General features: G+C 37.7%; 4 protein-coding genes across 5 annotated transcripts; all 4 read right to left on the reverse strand.

Annotated features, from left to right (window-relative positions):
• Window positions 1-645: 645 nt before the first annotated feature.
• LOC109166157 (eukaryotic peptide chain release factor subunit 1-3) lies at window positions 646-3,887 on the reverse strand. 2 transcript variants are annotated; one of them, XM_019315047.1, is made up of 3 exons: window positions 3,769-3,887; window positions 1,178-2,635; window positions 646-1,079 (listed from the first exon to the last, which is right to left on the reverse strand). In XM_019315047.1, exon 2 carries the CDS (start codon window positions 2,616-2,618, stop codon window positions 1,305-1,307), a length of 1,314 nt encoding a protein of 437 aa, XP_019170592.1. In that variant the 5' UTR covers window positions 2,619-2,635; window positions 3,769-3,887; the 3' UTR covers window positions 646-1,079; window positions 1,178-1,304. The 2 variants fall into 2 exon arrangements, with proteins under 2 accessions (XP_019170592.1, XP_019170593.1); XM_019315048.1 differs by having other exon boundaries at window positions 3,706-3,877.
• Window positions 3,888-5,852: 1,965 nt separating this feature from the next.
• On the reverse strand, window positions 5,853-10,585 carry LOC109166151 (probable LRR receptor-like serine/threonine-protein kinase At2g23950). The gene is made up of 11 exons (XM_019315034.1): window positions 10,101-10,585; window positions 9,896-10,028; window positions 9,730-9,801; window positions 9,473-9,616; window positions 9,224-9,295; window positions 9,005-9,064; window positions 8,475-8,575; window positions 8,271-8,405; window positions 7,833-8,177; window positions 6,927-7,306; window positions 5,853-6,588 (listed from the first exon to the last, which is right to left on the reverse strand). The coding sequence occupies exons 1-11, from the start codon at window positions 10,252-10,254 to the stop codon at window positions 6,223-6,225; spliced, it is 1,962 nt and encodes a 653-aa protein (XP_019170579.1). The 5' UTR covers window positions 10,255-10,585; the 3' UTR covers window positions 5,853-6,222.
• A 10,283-nt stretch (window positions 10,586-20,868) lies between these two features.
• On the reverse strand, window positions 20,869-21,978 carry LOC109166142. The gene has a single exon (XM_019315026.1). The coding sequence runs from the start codon at window positions 21,976-21,978 to the stop codon at window positions 20,869-20,871; it is 1,110 nt and encodes a 369-aa protein (XP_019170571.1).
• A 419-nt stretch (window positions 21,979-22,397) lies between these two features.
• On the reverse strand, window positions 22,398-23,465 carry LOC109166143. Its single transcript, XM_019315027.1, has one exon. The coding sequence runs from the start codon at window positions 23,463-23,465 to the stop codon at window positions 22,398-22,400; it is 1,068 nt and encodes a 355-aa protein (XP_019170572.1).
• Window positions 23,466-23,756: the final 291 nt, after the last annotated feature.

The raw sequence follows: 23,756 nt of genomic DNA on the forward strand, positions 1-23,756 counted from the left end.
CCATGAAGATACTGCCTATTAGTTAGATGGTATTTGTAACGGAGGATTAAATTTAGTCGATTTTACAAATTAGAGGACTAAATTGAGTAATTTATAAATTCTGGGACTAATGCAAAATACGTAATAGTTGAAGGACTAAAATGGATATTAACTCATTTAATTAATTAACTACTCATTTTGATTTAGATTCTTATTTATCACAAAACAAAGTGATTTCTATTTAGACTCATTACTCATTATTATATATTTGATTCTCATCACTATTTCAATTTCAATATTTGAACCAAACGCATCCTTCGTTATATTTTGATGGTTAATATAACCATTCATTATATAGATGATATAAATATCCTAATAACTAAAAGATTGAGCTATTTTGATCTACGTACATAATAAGAATAATAGTAATAATAATAAAGAAAAATGGCTTTTAGTCCTAAATATATTAATAAAAACAATTGTATTTGTTTGTCAACATGAAAATTTTGGATTGTAGCATTGACAAATTTTAATACGGAGTATTAACTAATATAACCGTATAAAGGCATTAGAGATTATTATAAATCCAAATTTGAATAGTAATATAAAACTATCACTTCAACATATTCTAAAATCTTTCTCAATTTTATAAAAAAATTAAAAGTATTAAACAAAATCAACTAAGATTTAAGATCCAGAAAATTTGATGAACTTAAAAGTTTAAAATAAAACATGAGACAAGCAGTCAATAATCCAACACAACAGTACCCAATCTTGGGGGTTTCATCCAACCCCCACAATTTTATTACAGTAAATTTCAACTGGTTCTACTCTGTCTGCATAGTAATGGCACTCTAAACTCTACAAGTAACATGTCATTTCTCATGAGGTGAAATGAGCAGCAAACCTTAATTCCTCCAAACCTGAATGAAACTTTCCTAGATGGATGGCTGCTACACAAGAATCTTTGTTGTATACGCTGAGCAGACAGGTGGGGGGATAAGCCATTCGCAGTACACAAAATGCCAAGTTTACGTAGAAACCCAAGGGGCATCTTTGCACTTAAAATCAGTCACGTTCAATTCTTCAGCATTACTAAACTGCACGTTGGGAAAAAATGTAAAAGTTGGTCTGTGCATTGAGAATCTTATGATTTGAGTGGATATAGTATGATAAGGAGTAGAGAAATATCACTTACGTTAGCAGCTTCTAGGAATGTTTCATGTAATGTATGAGTGGCCTTAGAGAGGGGCGAGCCCTCGCGCACTGGTGCAGGATCCCCACTCCATCATCCCTGCACCAGCAGTGCAGTTGTTGATTAATTGCTAATCTGAGTCCTCATAAACTCCGCCATCATCAGAAAAGTCATCAAAAGCTCGAACATCAAGCTGATAGCGCAAGATACCCCCTATGCCACCAAAACCTCTACAAAACTGAGATCCTTCTTGAGATTTGTTGGTAACAAATTCCAAAGAGCAACCAAAACGCCTGTACTCATTTGCAAACCACTCTAACAATGGCATCTTATCTTGAACCTCCAACTCTGCATTTGTTTCCGGATCACGGAAGTTACTCTGATCAGCCTCTTGATCCTTATTCAAGTGTTTTATGATAGTTTCTCCAGATGTGTTATTTTTCAGCACATACCTTGTGATGTCCAAATTTTCCCACACAATAAGTGTCTCAACAGCCCCCATTTCCAGTACTTTCAATGTGTCGTCAACACCAAAAACATACTTGCCAGTGTCCTGACTTATCTCCTCAAAGTACTTGCCGATCAGTTTCTTCTCTTGTATAAACTTCACATTAGCCAATATCTCAGCAGACAGCTCAATTGCCTGATTAAAACCATTCTCTCCACCATAAGAAACATCCACGACATTCAAGATCTTTGCCTGGAGACGGATATCAAACATATCTGACTGACTGAGTTCGGTCTTGAAGTCAGCAGATCCAGCAAGTATGAGTCCTGAAACATTGGGCTGACTGGTTGCAGGATTAATGAAAAATTGGGTGGCAAGTTCAGCAGTCTTCCTCACATAGTTGTGACGCTTCTCCATTCGAAGACGTGCAAACCGAAGAGCAGATTGTCCTCCTCTACCGTGCTTCTTAGGGAGGTCAACACTAAACTTGTGAAGAACCTCCCTAGTGTTGCCACTCAATGTCCCAAAAAGGGTTCCATTCCCATCCATGACAATGAATCCAAACTTGTCATCAGATTCCAAAAGTTCATTAAGAGCTTCAGTATGGAACTTGTTATCACATAGGTAGAGAGATGCATTTATGGGCCTGAATGGTTCAAAGTCAATTGTGACCTTCTTCTCTTTCCCATCATCTGTAACAATAGTTCCAGTGTAAAGTACAAGACCATTTGGAGGCACTTTGTTATAGAGTTTCAGCCTCTGCTGGGCAGATGTGATTGCACCCAAAACAGATTGCCGATTAACTCTACTTTTGATGTTTGATGCAGTTCCAAACTCATCGCCAAGCATCTTGGTAACACGAGAAATTTGATCACGAGGAGGCATAATTAGAGAGATCATGCTGGTACCATTGCCTCGAGCAGCTTCCAATGCTTTAATTAGCTTTTTAATTTTCCATATCTCAATGTTCTTATCACTTTCATGTGCATCAGCCATTGTGAGATATAAAGAAGCTGCAAAAAAAGGGGTGAAATCTTTAAACAATCAAGAACGTTAAACATGGTAAACTCAAATACAGTGGTGGATGATGAAAAACTTGAAAACCCAAAAGCACCAGAACCCTAAGTAGACCAATTACCAAACAATGGCACAACACCATAAAGTGACCACAGTAAAGAGATTAAAATACATTGGATAATTTACTAAATATAGATTCTACCTGATAACCAGCATAGGTATTTCAGAGACTAGTTTGGTTCTTATTCAAAGGAGAGTAAACATTGAAAAAAGAATTGCTACTAAAACAAGAAGGAATTACTTTTGACATAATATTTATTTATCTAGGAGAAGGTGCAGTGAAGAGGGTGTTCCTAAATATTACGGTACGGCTTCTGTTCTTTCTTCTTTTCAATGCTAACCAATCAGGCACAGGTAAAGATGTATCATCAATCGAATGACTTACTTTATAAAAGCATCATAAATTGGATGACTAAGACAAAAAATTAACATACTGATTGAATTTCAAGGAAAAACACTATGCATCTAAGCAAATCCAATGCGTATGCAGGCATCATCATATTTAACTGCACAATCTCAAACAGAAACATAAATCGCAATCCTTCCCCTCCAAATACAACAAATCCAATACACATGCAGGTATCATCAATCCAATAAATCAATCAGAATATTTGAACTATAACAACAAATAACCAAATAAAATAAAATTAAAATTAAAAAAACGCTCACTCAAGCTAAACCATACCTTGGCATCACAACCTTCAGGATACAAACAATTCATTCATTATCATTAAATAAAAATATACAATTCAACATAATCTCAATTCACAAACCTCAGCTCAGACCAATATATCCGATCAAACCAATCAATCACACGCAACACTCGATACATCAACCATGCATCATCATCAATACACATATATACATCAAAACGTCACATGAAACGTACAACCAAAACAAATACATACGATATATGAATCAAAACGTAAACAGCCGCCAATACGTGTGTGTATAACACCAAAAAAGCGTAGATAACAGCAAATTCAGATCAAGCGAAAGCATTTACGCTACGCAATTTAGATTCGACGATCAAAAGCGTCTGAGATTTAGGGTTACGACGAACGCTTACCTAAAAGATCAAAGATGCGAGAAGTGTCACGAAACTATGCGGCGTTTGAGGGGGAAACAATTGGGAGTGGTTTTATGGTATAGGAGAAACGGAATAGAAGTCTAGGGCAAACAAACTTCTCCAGCCGACTTTCACCATATATTTGGCTTTTTTTTAAAAAAAAAAAAAAATAGTTATGTATTTATTTATTTTTATTTTTATTTTTTTCCTTGTTCACATAATTTTCCCAAGTATAAAACTTTGTGTGGCTAATTGGCTATTGAAGAAACAATGTGCAAGAATATACAAAAAAAATTCCTATAATAAATGGTCAAAAAAGTTAATTTAACTTAGAGAAAATATTTAAAGTATAAATACTATTGTAACGTAAATAGCAATTTATAATCTCATTATGATTTATTGTTATATTATATGATAGTATGACACTCGTTGTGTATTGATTATTGAATTTAAGGCGTTGAGAACATTCATTTAGATGGTTTAAGATATTTATAAATAATTAATCTTAGCATTATTCTAAGCTAGCGCTACAGAGAATAGACGCTAACAGATCTCTCAATTATTATTATTTAGAAGACATTATATGTGAGTAAATAAGACACGTATTTACAATCAATCAAAACGTTAATTGTGTCCAAGTATGAAAGGCACACAATGTTTTTTTTTTTGACAAGGGAGACTCACAATCACTTTTCGAGAATGTGCACTTGAAAATTCATGCTTAAATCGTGCTAAGAAAATTTCGTGGAACAGACAACAACAAAAGGTTGAATTCCCAATTGCAAGAGTCCCCCTACACCCCGGCCCGACAGGGCACAAAAGATCTGTCCATTTTAACATAATCCCTACATTGTCGTTGCTGAAATTCGAATCTTCCATGACTACCGTCCTGCTATCTTATTCCACCAACACCCTTTGTGGGATTTAAGTTAGCGCGCAATTGAATGCCGTAACCCGGTAGTCTTTTCTCTTAAATATTGCCTATTAAACCATTACACTAAGGTACGGGCAACTCAACATATGTGTAGTGTGAAACAAACATTTTCCAATATGCAAAGACCAAAAACCTGCAAGAAACGCATGAGGCCTGCAAAAGCAAGAAGTGGAAAGAGACCCCATTTTGGTAGTTTCAAACAAACCCAGAAAAATGTCAGTAGTAATTGAGGAAGGTAGCAAGTAAAAGATGATGGAGGAAGGGAGGGACACCTCAAACCCTTCATCCAATTACTTTCAGTCAATATCCCCTTTTTGCTTTTCCTTTTACTCTCTGTCTCACACCTTTTGGGCAAGGCATCTTCTGCATTCATTTCTTTATATTTTCTTCACATTCCCTAAGCAAACCCACTTAGGGCATATACCAACACTCATCTTGTATTCTTGTATCACACCACAAGTTCGACACAAAGTTTATACCTCTCATGTGTGATTTACTGGTCATCTAAGTCGAATCCGTTAAATAGGGTCTTCTTAATTGTAGATTGATAAACCAATTAATAGTAGTTTTATTCTTAGATCAGATAATTACTTAGCACACACTTTAGCAACTTCGGCTTTTAATTACTCAGCTGCTATGTATTCAGACTCTGGCCCGCCAGAGTCTATTTCAACTTACTTTCAATAAATGCCGCACAGGCTCTTTTCAAAAAAAAAAAAGTTGTGCTCGGGGTGAGATGCCTTGTATCATGCCATGGCCAATGTAGCAATTACTATCTTTTAGCTATTTCTAATTGTTTTAAGCTTGGAATCTTTGATCTTAACCATGAATCAAATTTTGAGCCCACATGGGCGGCTCAGTTAGTCACAGGAGTGAATGTTCCCGAGATCGAATCTCACCAACCAACCCCTCAAAGTGAAAGGGGCTTCTTGTGCGCAGTAAACAAAGATCTAGTCTCAGTATTCAGCTGAATTACCATGATTTGCAGTTGGAAATTCAACCTTTGGGGACAATGAATCATAGCCCAAACAGATTGTGTGCAAAGACGTAGGATTGAGTCTGGCAGCCGCTTTGCAATATAACATTTTTCTAGTCTAAAAATACATAAGACATCAAAGAGAGCAAAAAAAATTGAAAGTAGACAGCAATAGCCACACAATTCCAAACATATTTACTAACAAAGAAGGTTATCTACATTAGAACAAGACCTCAAAGGGGGAGCACAAAGTGCCTAAGAATCTAACTGCAAATTGAGAATCTCAAAGCTCCAAGAATGGCATCCATTCCAAACCCAAAGAGGTCAAGTTACCATTGTGAAGAAGACAGTGGGGGAAAAGGTGAAATGATAAACTGAGATCAAACAGAAAGTTGAGTGGTCTATTATGTTCTCTCTTTTTTCCTTTTTGCCCTTTTTTTTTTTTTTACTGTTTTCTCTACCTAAGAGTGAAAGAAAGATTGATACTATTTCAGTAAAGAATAAAAAAGAATTTTACTTATCTACTTCTCCTGTCCAGTCTTTATTACCTTGGCCCCGAAAGCTCCATGGCATGCGCATCATAGTCATCATCTGTCATTGTCCCGAAGATGGGCAAATGGTCATGCTCGTTGTCATCATACCCGGGGACCACGGGGGGGTTGGTGCTGTTGGCTCGGGAGAAGTGGATGCTCGGGCTGTTGCAGTTGTGCGAGGCTGCCCATTTCTCAGCAAGACCGTCCCCCTCGAGCATCCTAACAACCTCGGACATCTTGGGGCGTTGGGCGGGCAGATACTGAGTGCATAGTATGGCCACTTGCAGCATCTCCCCGACTTCAATCCTGTCGTAGTTCGTCCCCAGCTCTCGATCAACCAGTGCATCGATTTTCTTCTCCTGCTGCATTTTGTTCACCTGAAATTCACGAGTTTTATGTCACAACTGTTCTTGGGAGGCTCATCAATATTAGCAATGCCCATAAGTGTAAACGAGGGATTCTTTTACAGTACGTTTGGTTCGCAGAATGAATTTTGAGGGAATAGGAATACTATTTCATTCCGGGAATGGAATTGGCTAATACCAGGGGGACCAGGGGTTCCTAGTAATAGCTATTCCCCTGTCCCCTACAGGGGGAATAGGCCATTCCCAGGAACATTTACCAAACAAAGGAATAAGCCTATTACTGGAAATGTTATGTCATTCCAGGCCTATTCCGCGAATTAACGAAAAACCAATTGCAAAATAAGCGTTACCCATTCAAGTGCAGCACCCTTCTGGTTTACTGTCTTGCCTAATTCGAGAGCTCTCATTCCCGTTATGAGCTCTACCAGGAGAATCCCGAATCCAAAGACATCGGTTTTTTCAGACGATTGACCAGTCGAGAGGTATTCGGGGGCAATGTGCCCGACAGTGCCACGAACAGCAGTGGTCACATGTGACTCCGCGTGATCAAGGAGCTTAGCGAGGCCAAAATCGCCAACGACAGCTTCATAATAGTCATCCAAGAGCACATTAGCCGCCTTCACATCTCGGTGGATTATCTTCGGATCACATTGTTCGTGGAGATAAAGAAGACCCCGGGCAGCTCCAATCGCAATTCTCTTCCTGGTGTACCAATCTAGAGGCGGTTTTCCTGTCATTACAAACACAAAAGCCCGAGAAATGTATAGTCAATATGGTTTTGCACCGCGAAGTTTGTAAAGATTGAAAAACACACATTTCATCCTTTCCTGTTTCTAACCACGGGCCAGAAATCTATAGACATCAGCAAAATCATACACAAACCCGAAGCACACTTCAAGTAGTTAAACATGGTCCCCAACACCCAACCACATTGGTCTGAAGTTACAGAATAGAACACGAGGGCCCCACTGGAAATTATGTCTATTGCAAGTTAAAGAACCGAACTTTTTGTGGGTCAAGAACCCGTATGTTATGGAATATATATTTGATATATGGAATCTCTATAGATTAGGCAGTCTTAGAGATTCAGGTAGGTAAGGCATATGAAAACTTATTTCCTATTCCTAGTCTTCTAGCACCTATTTATAAGGTTTTGTATTCTCTTCTCTATATGACAGGTCGAGACAATATACGACAACACATTCAAAAACTCTCTCTTTACTTTCGTAACACCGTAAAAACAGTAAGGTACCCACCTCTGAGTCTAGCTGCCACGCTACCATTCGACATGTAGGGATACACCAAAAGGCGCTCGCTTGGCGTGGCGCAGTAGCCAACTAAGCGGAGAAGATTTCGATGAACTGCCAAGCTAATGAGTTCGAGTTCGGTCTGGAACTGTGATTCCCCCGCTGTCCCGCTAATATCCTTTAGCCGCTTAACCGCTACCAGTGAGCCATCCCCGAGTTTTCCCCGGTAAACGTTTCCAAATCCCCCCGTGCCAAGAATGTTCTTAGAGCTGAAATTATCAGTACCGTGTTGTAGCTCTTTGAACGCGAAGCTTCTGAGGTTGCCTAGTTTTATTAGCTCCTCATCTTGCAAATCTGAAACATAACACTCAAAGCTCGTTAGTAGAAGCAACTAAACAAAAACGAGAACTAATATGGACGATTTTGCTCAAGAACTAACTAACTAACCGTTAACATTTAGAATGGACTGTTTTGTCTGTTTGCTTCGTTTCCAAAAGATAAACCCGATTCCTATGAGGAAAAGGGAGACAAAGCTACAGCTGATTGCGAGTGCAATGGCAAGTCTTTTCGAGCCCTTCTTTCCTGGATTTCACGAGACTCGGTTTAGTGATTAATGACATAAACAGGCAGAGAGAGATTTCCATAGTTTACCCGTTGAAGTATTCAAGAAGAATGAAAGCGGGATTGGGTTGAACGATCCATTGCACGTCCCGGAGGAGAGGCTTCCACAAATTAGCGGGTTCCCCGCAACACTACACCACCATTCATAACAATGTTAAAGCACAATCACAAGGCAAACATAGCCACGTTCGAGGAGTAAAGTATAATTCATATACCAAAACTTTTGTGCACAACACAAAACGAACAACTTATATCAAACAAATTAATATATCATACAAACGAATATATAAATATTATGCAGGCAACCCCAGCCAAATTGGTCAGGTTAGCCTTCTTCTTGATTTGAGATGGTCAGTTACAGGCTGGTTTAACTCCTTGTGGTCTTTTGCCGTCTTTTGCTAGCTAGGGTCACAAGGCGGGGCGGGGCGGGGGGGGGGGGGGGTTTAGTATGTTTTCTTTCCTTTCTCTCGTTACCCAGAGCACACTCTCGGGTTGTGGCTGCGGGCTTCACTCGTCACCCAAAAGAAGAAAAACAAGAACGATTAGCAGAGAAACCATACTTGAATGTTCTAGCAGGAAACTTGGGGACAGGTCCACTGAAATTGTTGTAAGACAAATCCCTGGAAGGATAAAAAAAAACATATTTAGTACCTTAAACCACAATGCTGCTCTGAACCAAAACAATTTCACTTCAAGAAAAACAGTTCATATTCCAAACTAATGAAAGAAAAGAAAGGAAACACAAAAAGAGAGGAATAAAACAAAAAGGGCACACTCACAAGAAAGCAAGTTTAGATGCCCTAGCTAAGGGCAGTGGAATAGCCCCAGACAAGCTATTGTTGTTCAACCTCCTGTTCATTAAAATGACAGAACCAGAATCAGAACAAGAACATAACAAACCAAACATGGTCAAACAAAAGAAAAGAATCCAACATAGTCAAAACAATAAAACCTTAAAAAGGAAGAAATGAAAATTTCTTTAGAAAGAGAGATAACTCCAAAAGAACAATCTATTATCTACCACATACAAATATTGGAGGCTGTTCAAAAGACCCAAAGTTTCAGGTACATGACCAGAAAACTTATTATTGGATAGATCCAAAGTCTGAAGATTAGGAAGCCTGCCAAGCTCCCTTGGAATATGTCCTGAGATATTGTTGTTTTGCAACAATCTGCATGCCAAAAAGATGGAATTTTATTTCTAGTGTTTGGACTCTAACACAAATTGGTATCTGAACCTCTTTTTATCAGAAAAAAAACACATAAACATGGTCTGTATTCTTACATTTGTTTGAGGTTTGTGAGGTTTGCATTCAACCCAGACAATGTCCCAGATAAACCTTGACTTGGTGCTATGCTGTAAAACCCAGACATAAATTATTCTCCATAACTTTTACAAAACAGCAAAAAAAAAAAAAAAAAAAAAAAAAAAAACAGGAAAAAACACTCACAAGGCAGTGACAAGATTATCAGAAGAACAAGTGATCATAGCCCAACTACAAGGGTCCACTGAATCAACATCCCAATTCCTTAAAACTCCATTTGGGTCATTCAAGAAATTCCTTACAGCTATCAAAGCTTCAACTGCAGCAAAAAACATAAAAACCCATAAACCAAAAACCAGAGAAAATGGCTTTTCTTTGGTGTTTTGAGTACCTTCAGGGTTCCTCCCTTCATATGAGAGAGAAAGAGTGGCAGAAGCCAGGAAAATGCAGAGAAGAAAGAGGCTCCATCCATGGCAGAGATGCATGTTGACAGCACAAAAAAAAGACAGAATTCTCCTACTACATTTGCTCCCTAAGACCAGCATTTTGATCTGTATTATGTTGTTTCCTCCAAATCCTCCACAGCCCAGAGACAAAGAGAGGAAAAGGTGAAAGCTTTACCACAAACTATGGCATTGTTTTAATGGAGGAGTGGTGGGTAAGTGGGGATGATACGGGATGTCAGTGACAGTGAGGGAGGAGGGGAAGTTTGAAGCTCAGAAATTGAGAGTGACAGGAATATATAATATGCACTGTGTTTCTCTCACTAAACCCATTCTTGATTTCTTGTTTTCTTCTCTCTCTTTCAACATACGTGTTTGTATATATGCAGTGGTTGTTACAGTCAAGGACACAGGGAAGGAGATGCACGGCAAGAAAGGTAAAATGGCAATGTGGAGTGGGGGGAGGGGGTGGGGGTGGTGGGGTGGGTAGGGGGGAGGGGATTTTCGAGAGGTTTGATGTAGGCACACAACACAATACAGATGTTAATTCTTCTCATTTGTTCCTTTTGATAGGCTATGAAATGAGAAAAGACCAGACAAAATGGTCTACAAAATCCCCCTACTATTATAAATTATTATGCCTATTTTCATTAAGAGCTAGGTTGAATCCAATGGATTATGTATCCAAAAATGTCAAGTGTATAGTGTATTGTCCCGAAATAGGTGTAACATCATTTTTATATTAAAATATTTTAAGTTTGATGTTTATAAATATTTTCTGTGTTGAGCATGTTAGCACAATTGGTTTATGACTCGAAATGGGTGACTGAATGAATGGAACATGATTCTCATGTTAAAATATTTTGAGTTTGATTCTTGTCAATATTCTCTTGGTTGAACCCGTCGTACAGAGTATACACTTTAAAATAGGTGACCAAATGGGTGGAACATGATTCTTATACTAAAATGAGTTAATTTTGATTCTTGTCAACATATTCTTGATCGAATCCATTGCATAGGATCTTTCTATAACAATTTATTTCTCTACTATAATTTGTGAATTATTACACAAGAATGGGTTAAAAAAAAAAAAAAAAAAAAAAAAAGGTTAAGTCGATGATTAAAAGTTGCTACTGGTATCAATCAATATCAATATATAATTACAAGGCGTTTGGTTGGAGGGATTTTAAATTCCCTTCCACTTAATTCCCACCTAATTCCAAAGGCCATTAAATTCCGTAGTTTGGTTGGAGGGAATTGCAATTCCCCCATTTTCATGGAATTAAAATCTCATCCCCGGGATTTTAATTCCTAGGATTTTAGGAAGAAAAAAAATACTAATGAGACAAAATTACCCTTCTCTTTTTTAACCTGAAATGAATGTCTGATCTTTCCTTTTAACAACAATGGGCATTTTAGACTTTATACTACTTATTCCCTTTCAATTTCCGTGTATACCAAACATTAGAATTCTATTTCTATCAACCAAACACTATAATTTAAATTCCCACTTTATTCTCAGTAATTCAACTCCCATGGAATTACAATTCTTTTTCCACATAATTCCCCCCTCCAACCAAACGCCCTGTTAAAAAAGAATAAAGGAACTCTATTTAGTGGTGTAATTCCGAAATTCTCTATAAAAAGATTTGAAAAAAGTGTTAATAAGTCATCAAATTTGTATTGGTCATGCAATTAGACCACAAAAAGAGTGTGCGCAATTAAACGATTTAGCATTAAAAATGTGTGCAATTGAGTAGGTAAGTAACAAATTGTTGATAACTTTTGATTTAATATGCACATGAAAAAATAAAATAACTTTTTTTCTTTAATTATTTAACAAATATAATATAATATTAATTTTTATTTAAAAACGGAGCCTCATCCATCTAGATTGATAGAGGAGGAAGCGGTCTCCTCATCCGTCGACATTAACGGATGAGGCGGCCTCTTCCACCGTCAACGTTGACAAAGGAGGTGGACTCCTCCATGGTCAACATTGATGGAGGAGGTTTCTTTCTACGTAGATGGATGAGGCATCCTCCTCCACTATCGACGGAGGGGATTTTGCAAAAAAAAAAAAAAAAAAAAAAAAAAAAAAGAGGTTCAAGACAAAGGAAGGGTAGTAGTTATGGATGTCTGCCCTTCGTCTGTGGTGGACGACGGAAGGGGCAGCCATGATTGTCTCTCATTTGTCCAAATTGAACAAGGGAGGAGATAGTCATGGTTGCCTCCTCCGTCTAAAGTATTTTTTTAAAAAGTTTTAAAATAATAATTAAAATAAATTTGTATATATAACTTGACATGTCACAACCACATAATCATCCAATAAACATTAGCATTTTAAAATTAATTATATTAAATTAAATGTCAAGTCATTCATTTAACTTGTTTTACTTAGAGCAACATGTAAAAAAAATGATAATTGCATATTTTTTACATGTTTAATATTCTAATTATTATTTTTTCTTTTGTTTGATGGTTTAATTGTACAAAGTGTAAAAATTCAATGACATATTTGAACTTTTTTCAAAAGATTTTGATATCAATTTTTTTTTTTAAAATAGTGACCCCTACTTAGGATTAGTTAAAAACAATTTAAAAATGGAGAATTCCCCAGCTTCAGTCAGTATTAATTAAATAATTTTTGTTTTTCTTTTTCTACTTTTTCATTTTTCTAGGAGAAAGAGTGATTTTTTTTATTATTATTAATATACGCACAATGTCTAAAAGATACACCTAGCTTTCAAAAAAAAAATATTTGTTTTTATTCTTGTTATTATCTACGGAGTATCTTTTAAAATAAAAATAATTTGTGTGCCTTTTTATATATAAATAATTTTATAAGACACTTATGACCCAATCACTTATTTAGAGTGTCTTTGAAAATACGAAAATGACTTTTAAAAATTATTTCTTAAATTTTTAGTGTTTAGATATTCATGAAAAATGAAGTTAATGCTCGATTTTTCTTTTTTTCTTTTATTTAATTAGTGTCAACTGTCAAGTGAGATGATCGATTCGTCATTTACTCAATTATTATTTTGAAAGAAATTAAACAAATAATTATTAGTGTTACCAAACTTATATTTAATTTAAACATATAATTACTACTGGTTTTAAAATATAATTAACTAAGTATGCTTATTTTTTAATTTTATTTTTATAGTATAATGTCACATTATCCAATATAATTTGTGCAAGCTTTTGAAGTTATTTGCCTGAAAGCTAGGCTGGAAGCCTGGAAATCCACTGGACCCCATTAACGGAAACACACAACTTTACAAGTCTAAGGTGAAAAAGAGATCCTTAATGCTTTATTAAGGTTGTAATTATGATGTTTTTAGTTAGGAAAATTAATATATAGTACATTTATCTCGTTTCACTATGCGTTAGTTTTTTTTTTTTTTTTTTTTTTTTGAATGTTATTGACTCTATTACAATGTAATACATGTTCCTACTGAAGCACAAAAAACCAATGAGACTCAAAATCACAACCTCTCATATGAGAGTCCAACCCGGATGCCATTAGATCATACCACAAGGTCTTAGCACTATTCGTTAGTTAAAACTAACTCTTTTTCCAGTATTCTTATGTTGCAACATTCAATGGTTATGGGAAAGGAAATGATGAAATGACACTACTACCCTTAGTTATTATTATTATCACTTATTTTTTTTCTCAATTTCAATACTTCTATTCTTCCTTACCAAACGACGTAATTTGAATTCCTATTTTATTCACACCTTTTTTTTTCCCACTGAATTACTATACAATTCGGTTTGCACTAGGGGTTTTGCACCATATACAAAGAGACCATTATGAGACCATAGCTTTTCCTAAATTGTATATATTAATACTATACTGAATTACATTACGGAATCTCGTTAACTAAATCAGATACATAAAATGAGATCAAAGGAGTGGTATAAATTGCACCAAATGTGTGAGAATTGGGTCATTAATTTCCCAAAAAAGGGTACATGCAAATTGTGTGTGGATTTGAACTACATCATAGGATCACACATCTTTTGTCCTCTGCCACAATTGGCTTAGGGATACTTCATCACTGTTGGAAAAGGGTGCCATAATTTTCTAAAAATGATTGATCAATCGTCATGGAGATATATTGTTGTTGACAATAATGTCCTTGCATGGTTCCATTGTCGTCCGATGTGACATCTGGTTTTTTATGAGTACATTATCAAGAAATCTGTTTGAGTGTCTATTGAGGTTATGTTTTGTCTGTATTTATGAAGATAAGTTATACGTTAAAGCAATCAAAAGAGAAATAGAGAATTGGTTTGTTGGTGGAACAAGAATTTCACATGGCAAACCAAATAGGTTAGTTTGTGTTTGCTTGGAGGAGTGGGCGAGTTGGTAGAGTATGACTCTCGCACTAGGCATGACAAGGGAGCGAAGTGAGGGCCTCGTCTCTGTCCCCGAATCTCAGACCTCGTTTCCGTTTCCGTCCTCATTCCCGGCGGAGAATTGAAAATATTTCCCATTCTCATTCTCGTAGTAAATTATGCGGGGATGGTCAACGTAATTCTTAGTCCAAATCTTAAAATAGTGTAATTTTTAATTTTAAAAACTAAAAATTTAAGTTTAATTATATATATATATATATATATATATATTTATTTATTTTAATTATAATAATTATTCGGGGACATGGCGAGGCATGGAGGGGTATCCTAGTCCCTATCCCCGTCCCTGTTCTTCAAAAATTTTCCTCATCCCCGTTCTCGTCGGGGCCGGGATCGACGATCCCTATCGAGGACTAGGCAAATTATCACCCCTATCTTGTACCTGATGGTTACTGATTTGATTTTTGTCAACACTTTTTCAATTATGCATACTGCACATACATGGTCTTCCTAGCATGACTTGCGGTTCTAACACATAAGTTTAAATATAATTCTTAAGGCATAAAAGTTTGTGTTCTTTTTTTACCAATAAAACTCTGTTACGTAGTTTTTATTTAACATGGATTTATAGGGATATATGAGATAAAAAGGAAAGCAAAGTGGACATTCTAAAAGCCTAAAAGAATGGAGTTCCAAGTGCATAAAGAATAACATATAACTCCACTTTATGGCCCATTCATATGCACATACATATACATCCGCACAAAGCTAATAAAGCAAAGTGTGACAAAGTTATAAAGAGAGTGGAGATAGCACTGTCGCAGTTAGAAGCTTTTTCCACATTCTAATTAAAATTCCAAAGAATTTATTGAGATGTGTGCATATATATATATATATATATATATATATATATATATATATATATATATATATATATAATCATAGCCATTGATTTTGTCAAAATACACACACGAGATCAAATGTGAAGAAGGTCTCCAGATAAAATATGCGGATTAATTATAACCATTGATCTTGTCAAAATCAACAGCCTAGAATGAAGATAAATATATATTAAAAAAAAAAAACTTGACTACATTATGATAATTTTGTGTATTGTTGAAATCTTAATTAAAGTGCGTATTTTTAAAGTTTAAGCTGCATCATTTTAACACTTAAAATGCGTCATTTTAACACTTAAGGTGCGTTAGTTCCATACTTAAAAGCTTAAGGTGTGGACTTGTAAAGTTTAATGTGCGTATTTTCAAAACTTAAGGTAGTGCATCGTTTTAACACTTAAGGTGTGCTATTTTAACACTTGAGGTGCGTCATTTTAACACTTAAAGTGCATCATTTCTAAGACTGAAGGTGCGCCAATATAAACATTGCATTGATATATTTTGAATTACTTATTTAAATATAAATATAAATATTGTGCATTAAATCAATCGCACAATATGCGTATAAAATTAGTATATTAAAAAAAGGAGGGGAGGGGGGGATTACTTACACTAGTGAAGGGATACCAAACTTTTGTACTTTCTTTTTAATCATTATTTTCAAGTGTTATTTCTATTATGGTTAATTATGATCCAATTATTATTATTTTTAAAAAAGTCCAACGTTGAGAAAGTGCTAGAATGGAGAGCAATACTTGAAGAGATGATAGGGCAACACAACAAACACTCATCACAACATCATTAACATTAATTAATGTCGATATCATATATAATAAAGTAAAGATACTCAATATATATATATATATATATATATATATATATAAATATATATAATATGATTTACGAGCTAATACATAGGAACGAAGTTTATTCAATACACACTCAAATAGTAACTGTGAATTTTCTTCGCCGTCATTGAAAAATAAATAAAAATTCTTTATCTCTTTACTAACAACTATAAATTATTATCGTGTATTAATTACATAATCAACTCCATTGTATGGTTAAAGTATAATTTGATAATAAAATATACTCTTTTTTATAGGTATGACTAATTCAATCGTGTCCCGATAGGACCACACATAGCACAACTCTCCCCATAATATTGATATATACACAGCTCGAACTTATGACCTCATACTAAAACAACTCAAACTCACCCCAAAGTTTAATAAATTGGAACCATGAATTAAAATAAAAACTCATTTTATAAACAATTTCAGAATAACATTATCTATACTACATATCTACAAATCTACCAATAGAATAATAATGACCGTGCACAATTATCCATCTATATTAGCTACTCTATGATCTATGATGTGTCATCTTTTTATTGGATACGTAAAATCACAGTCATTATTTGAGAGTGTGCATTACATGTAAATTATATTCATGTGTAATAGTTTACAAATCATGTTAAAAATAGTGTGATAGACAATTCGACCTACCCAACCTAGAGAACTACTTTGATTATGACTTATGAGGGTATTATGAGTTTTCAGATAAATAATAAAAGGAAAAACAAAGTACAAGAAAAAAACATTAAATATTTCCTCGTAGTTCACAATTTACAGAGAGAGGAAGGAGTAATTATGAGGGAACATAAAATAATATTGGGAAATAGATAGTAAAATCTTTGTTGGGGTGCGAGTTTATTCTCTACTCTTTCTTTTCTCCTTCTCATTCCCAAAGAGAAGAATTGATTCTTCCACGTTGGGTATGTATGGTGGTGTGGTGGTGACAACCCTAAAGTTAACCCCCACCCCTGCCTTCACATTATCCCCCCACCCCCACCCCTCCACCCAAAAAATAAAAACAATACCAATTTCAATACACTTATACACATATGTAATTATGTATATAGTTACGTAATACTCCGAAATGTTCGCATGAACAACTCAGTTGGTTATAAGAGTAAAGTTTGAAAAGTTTGACTAAGAATTGAGTCTCATTAGTTACCGTGTGGGAGCAACTTCTCATTCAGCTGATCATACCCGTCACTTAAATTAAGGAGAAAAAAAACAGTTAAAAAAACATTAAATATTAACTTATCATATCTTGCACAATGGACATCCAACTAAAATATCGGACGGACCAGATCAAATTAAAAAAATGAGGTGACATTTTCATTATTATCATCAATTTTACTATGCAAACTTAAACTTTAAAATCTACGCTTCTCATAATTTTTGAGGTTTACACATTTAGTATTAACATATTGTACATTTAGCATTAACATTTTTTACATTTAATTTTAAAAATTGCATTTACAGAAAATGCAAAAGTGCATAGTCCACTCATCAATTATTATCATCATAGGTTCAATTTTTTTTTTTTTTATAGAAAATATGGAAGGGGGAAACCCAGGTAATTACAAAAGGGGGCAGTCTAACTGTCTCCAAACTTGTAGACCGACTCTATCTTCTTCTATGATTTGGCTCAGTACCTCCGGCGCAGTATCAAAGATCTTTAGGCCATTGGAGTAATCGATTTCTTTGGCTAGGCAGTCTGCGGCACGGTTTTGTTCTCTCGGAGCGTAGGAAACTGTCCAAGTAGCAATATTGCTAAGTTCTCGGCTGCATGCATGTAATATGTTCCTTGTAACATTATCAACAACCCCATCCTGATTGATTTCCTTTACTGTGCTCAAAGAGTCGCTTTCAAAAACGACCTTTTCCAAATTTAGAGAGATTGCTAGCTGAATACCCTTAAGGAGTGCCCAGGCTTCGGCGGCATCAATTGAGCATGCCCCGACTGAATATGTAAATCCTTTGATCCAGTTCCCTTGATCGCTCCTGACCACCTCGCCACACCTAGCCAGATTTGAAGTTGAGCTGAGGCACGCATCAATGTTCACCTTCGACCAACCTTGTGGGGGCTTGGACCATCTGATAAGTTTCCAGTTCCGTGATGATGCCCTTGGACCCATCAATTTAGCCTTGTTAAATGCTTCATTAATCTCTTTACATTGCAGATGTATCCAGTAGACCTTCTGGTTAAGGCTTAGATTCTTCTCGTTAAAAATTCTGTCATTTCTCCATCTCCACAGCCACCATAGGGAGACTGCAAACATAATTTTGTTGTTGTGGCTACGTCTGTTGCAATTCCAGCCTTCGATCCCTGCATCAAACCATTCCAAGAAGGACGAAGCTTGACTTGTATTACCTGTGTTTGGCATTATTTGTTCCCAGAGCTGCCTCGTATTAGGGCATTTTCGGAGAATATGCTCCGTTGATTCCACCTGGTCTCTGCATAAATCACATCTGCTATTATCCGTAAATCCTCTTTTGGCTCTGTTTTCGTTGGACATGATCCTGTTGTGCCTTACCAACCAGAGAAAAAACTGTATCTTGCTAGGGACCTTTAACTTCCATATATTACTCCACTTACTCGTCTCGGGGTGTGACTGTGGGTTGGTTAACAGTGAGTATGCTGATGAGACTGAAAATTCTCCTGAAGAGCTGTATCCCCAGCCAACTCTATCTTCCTCTTCATCATCCATTAGAACGAAGGCCGCTACCTTTTGCAAAGTATGAGCCGGCAGTAGGTCTATTATATCATCCCATTTCCATCCTGTAGTAGCATCCCAGTAATCCGAGACTCTAGCATATAGGACTGGTAACAACAGGTTAATGGTAACTAGATTAATCAAGGGCTGCTGGTCTATCCAAGGCTCCATCCAAAAGAGAGTATTTCTGCCATCTGCAACTAGCTTCTTGATGCCCTTCGTGAGTGTTGGTGCTGCCTTGAGGACTCCTTTCCAGGCATTGGACATACCTGCCTTTGGTTGCCATGTATTGGGGTCAGAGCTTTGAATCCCGTACTTCGCTCTCAGAATCTGTGCCCATAAACCTTCTTCTCCTGATTGTAATCTCCACCCAAGTTTTGTCATGAATGCTAGGTTCATGTTTTCCAACTTCCTGATGCCTAAGCCTCCATTTTCCGTGTCTTTAGTGACTATATTCCAAGCTACAAGACTGCATTTTCTTTCGTCAGCTGACCCTCCCCATAAGAATTTCCGAATTAGCTTTTCAATTTCTTCGAGTACTCCCAGTGGTATCATTGTAGATTGTAATGCATAGATAGGTATAGATGAGAGGACCGATTGAGCAAGGACTCTCCTACCTGCCATGGAGAGAGATTTCATTTTCCAACCTGCAAGCCTGCTTCGAACTCTGTTCACAAGCCCTTGGAACGAATCTTTTTTCATCCTACCATGCAGCGAGGGTACCCCCCAGGTATTTACCTAAGTTATCAGCCATTGTAATGTTTAGGATTCCCGCAATTTAGCGTCTTTCAGTCTCAGGTGTGTTCTTAGAGAAGTAGAGAAGGGACTTATGGTAATTAACATTCTGCCCTGAGCTATTGCATAATAGGTCCAAACATCGTTTAATCACATGTGCTTGCTGTGGTGTAGCCTCCCCGAATAGCACCATATCATCCGCAAATAGGAGATGCGAGATGCAAGGGCCATTTCTAGATACACTAACTCCTTTCCAGTGACCTCCTTCAACCATCTCATTAATCAAATGACTTAATCTTTCAATACAAAGCATGAAAATTAGCGGAGATATAGGATCACCTTGCCGAATACCCCTCGTGGGCTTGAACCAATGCGACCTTTGTCCATTCACAGTAACTGCCAGCCTAGTAGATGTGATACATCTCATAATGTTCCTAATCCATATTTCGTTAAAGCCTGCTTCCCGGAGAGTATCTTGCACAAAACTCCATGACAGCCTATCGTAGGCCTTCTCAAGGTCAATTTTCAGGATCATCAGTCCCACTCTTCCTTTTTTGTGATTTGCTGTGTTCAACACTTCTTGGTAGGCAATTATATTGTCCACTATCTGCCTACCGGGGACAAAGCTCGATTGGTTTGGACCAACAAGCTTCTGGATAGCTACTTTCAATCTAGAGGTAAGCGTCTTAGATATTACCTTGTATGATACATTACACAAGCTTATGGGTCTTAGCTGCTTTGCATTCTCCGGGCACTGTACTTTTGGCATAAATGATATAACAGTATCATTACATTTTTCGGCAAGGTTTCCAGTAGCAAAGTAATTCATCACAAAAGATGTCAACTTTTCTCCCACCACTACCCAGTAATGTTGGTAAAATCCAGCATGGTAGCCGTCCGGCCCAGGAGCTTTGAACGGGTGACATATCAAAACATGTTTGCTTGACTTCCATTGGTGTGAAGGGGGCATTTACATAATTCCAATAAGCTTCTAGGAGAGTTGGAAAGGTCTTTCTCCAGTCAGGCTTGTCACGATTGATCACATCTTCCGTGTACAGCTTTGAGAAGAATTCTGTAATATAAACTAGGATGGCCTCCTCCGTTTCTAGTCATTCACCTTGGCTGTCCATTAGCTTAGAAATTTTAGAATGTGGTTTTTTTGGCAGCTGTCGAGGCATGATAGAACCTCGTGTTCCTGTCCCCCGTTGCTATCCACTCCTCTCGTGAGCTCTGGAACCAGTAGAGCTCTTCTTGGCTCAAAATTTTTTCTAACTCTTTTTGCAGCTTCTTGCTCAATTTTATTAGGTCCGACCTTGGACGAATTTCGATTGCCCTTTGGACCCCTTTAATCCTGGCTAGTACCCTTCGTTTCCTTTGGAAAATGTTCTCGAAAGAGCTATGATTCCAATCTTGCAGTTTCCTTGCTAGTTCCTCCTTAGCATGATCCAGATCATAATCAGCATTCCAATTTTCTTTAATGAATTTCGAGAAATCGGGGTGAGTGGACCAAGCTACATTATACTTGAAGTTTCTCAGCCCAGCACACTTCTGACTTTCCTTTGTTCTTATAAGGAGAGGTGCATGGTCCGATCCGACCATGGGCAAATGTAGTACACTTGCATCCAGGAAGCGCATTCTCCACTCCGAATTGCACAGAGCACGATCTAGCCTAGCTGCTTTAAAAGATGTTAAGCTTAGTCCTCTACACCATGTGAACTGAGGGCCCTCAAATCCGACATTTATTAGTCCTTCCTCAAAGATCCAATTCCTAAAACCTGCACATCTGGAAGACGAAAAATTAGTACTGCCGGACACTTCATCTACTGAGAGAACTGAATTATAGTCCCCTGCTATTAACCAAGGACCATGGAAATTAAGGCCCTCCTGAGACAAGTCCTCAAAGAGGTGTCTTCTGAGGGCATGGTCAGGACTACCATATACGAAGGAAAGATTCCACGGTGTTGTGTTATCTTCCATAATTTCTAGTAGGACGAATTGGGGATGGGTTCTAGAGATCCTAACTTGAATCTCATTTTTCCAAAAAACCCATATTCCACCTGAAAAGCCATAAGCTTCAACTCTTATCCAATGATCAAAAGAGAGATCAAAGCAAATTTCGTTAGCATGGTCACCAAAAACTTTTGGTTCCAATAGACACAATATGCTGGGTTTAAAATCTTGTAAGAAAAGTTTGAGGGTGCGGCGAAACGTTCTGGACGCCGCCCCTTGGCAATTCCAAGCTAAGACGTTCATTAAAACTAAAAGAGTAAAGGGATTGCTCAATTGAGCAGATTTGGATCCATAGCCAGATTAGACTGGCCACGATTTGTCATATCATCTTCCATGGCATCAATTGGCGTATCACAGTCGTAGAAGTCAGCTCCCTCGTCCGGGGGTACTTCAATACTGGTGCTTGCTGACGAGCGGTTAGGCATTATTCCCGGGTTAATTTGGTGGTGGTTGACGGTTATCCTTGTGATTGGTTGGCCTCTTGCCGAACCTCGCACCAGGGTATGTTCATCTTCAGCTGCTGCCCTCCGGGGAGTGGCTGATCTACCCCTTCTCCCTTGCTGAGAGGATTCATTGATCCTAATGTCCGGGAGTCGGCTTGTCGGAGAGAGAAGGTCGTTGGTGCCACCACCCTTCCGGCCGCCGGCTAGCAGGACCTCTTCTTAAGGACAAATAGCAGCTCCTCTCTCTGTTTCTGGACTGGCTCTTCTGGGTGAGCACGAGTCCCTCCCTTTCTCTTGGTTCTTATCTGGGAAAATCTGTTTCCCCCCAGCTCGTTGGTGCGCAGATGGGTGGCGAATCTTGTTCTGCCCATTAGCCGGTGGACCTGCCATTGGTGCTTTGCCCGGGTTCCTCTGGGTGGTATTAACATCTTCATTCCTTTCTTCGCCTTCATCATCCTCGTTCAGGTAGTTGAGGGGGCCAAATCTGGTATTAAATTTCTGGGGGATAGGGCCACGGGAAGAACTTGGATCTTGGTTTCTTTCCGTCATGTACTGCTTATGTGTGGCATCTTGATTTCCACTTCTTCCGGGTGGTCTTCGGTCTTTCCTTGATACAAGCATCCATGGCCCAAATCTATCCTTAAGGTGGGCTTTAGTTGTATTTTCTTGGAGGTTTTCAACTGGCTTCTGGGGGTTGTCGTCTGTCTTTTCTTTGGGTGAATCATCCTCCATAGACTCAGTGCTAGGCTTAGGTTGCTGCTGAACATCTTGGCCGCAAGAATCGAATTTGTGTCCATACTTTCCACACTTGAAGCAGATGAGGTGGATGCCCTCGTACTCAATTGGGTACTCTTCGTCTTCAATTGTGAACTTGGCCAGAAGTTGTTTGGTTATGTCTATCTCTACACAGATGCGGGCGAATTTCCCTCGTGACTCAAGGCAGGTCATGTCATCGATCTTAATGGTTTTACCGATTTTGTCGCCTAGTTTGATCAAGGTCTCCTCATCGAAATATTCAATTGGTATGTCTGGAAGCCGAACCCAAACACAGATCTTCTGAGTTTTGTTCGTCTGAGGCCTAAAGTTTGGTTTCCACTGTTGAACAATAAGATAGTGATCTTGAATTACCCAAGGCCCCTCACACCTAGCAATATCATAATCTCTCTGCAACTCAAAGCGAGCCAAGAAGTAATCGTGCTCTAGGTCGATGAGTTCCATATGTCCTTCTGGCTTCCATAGAGAGCGGATACGACGAATTAGGAAGTTGTATCCATTTGATTTCCCCATAAGCTGGATGATAAGCGTTCTTCTCCAAGGTCTCCTAATCCTGATCTTCTCCTCCTTTGATAACCTAATTCTTGGGCATTCCGGGTCATCTTACTCCTCAAAGCCCTCATCATCACTAGTATCCTCTTCCAATCCTTCAAGATCGTCTTTCTTGTATGTCATGAATTGTCGTAAGCTAAGTTTGTAGCTCGCTGGTAGGGGTGGATTCGAGGGCTCTGACTGGTTGTTCTTGACCGTCGTATCCATCGTATCTGGGCCTAGCTCTGCATTGGAATTCGTGCTTGTCGAGAA

Source organism: Ipomoea nil, unplaced genomic scaffold (assembly GCF_001879475.1).
Source record: "Ipomoea nil cultivar Tokyo-kokei standard unplaced genomic scaffold, Asagao_1.1 scaffold3087, whole genome shotgun sequence".
NCBI classification, from domain to species: domain Eukaryota; kingdom Viridiplantae; phylum Streptophyta; class Magnoliopsida; order Solanales; family Convolvulaceae; genus Ipomoea; species Ipomoea nil.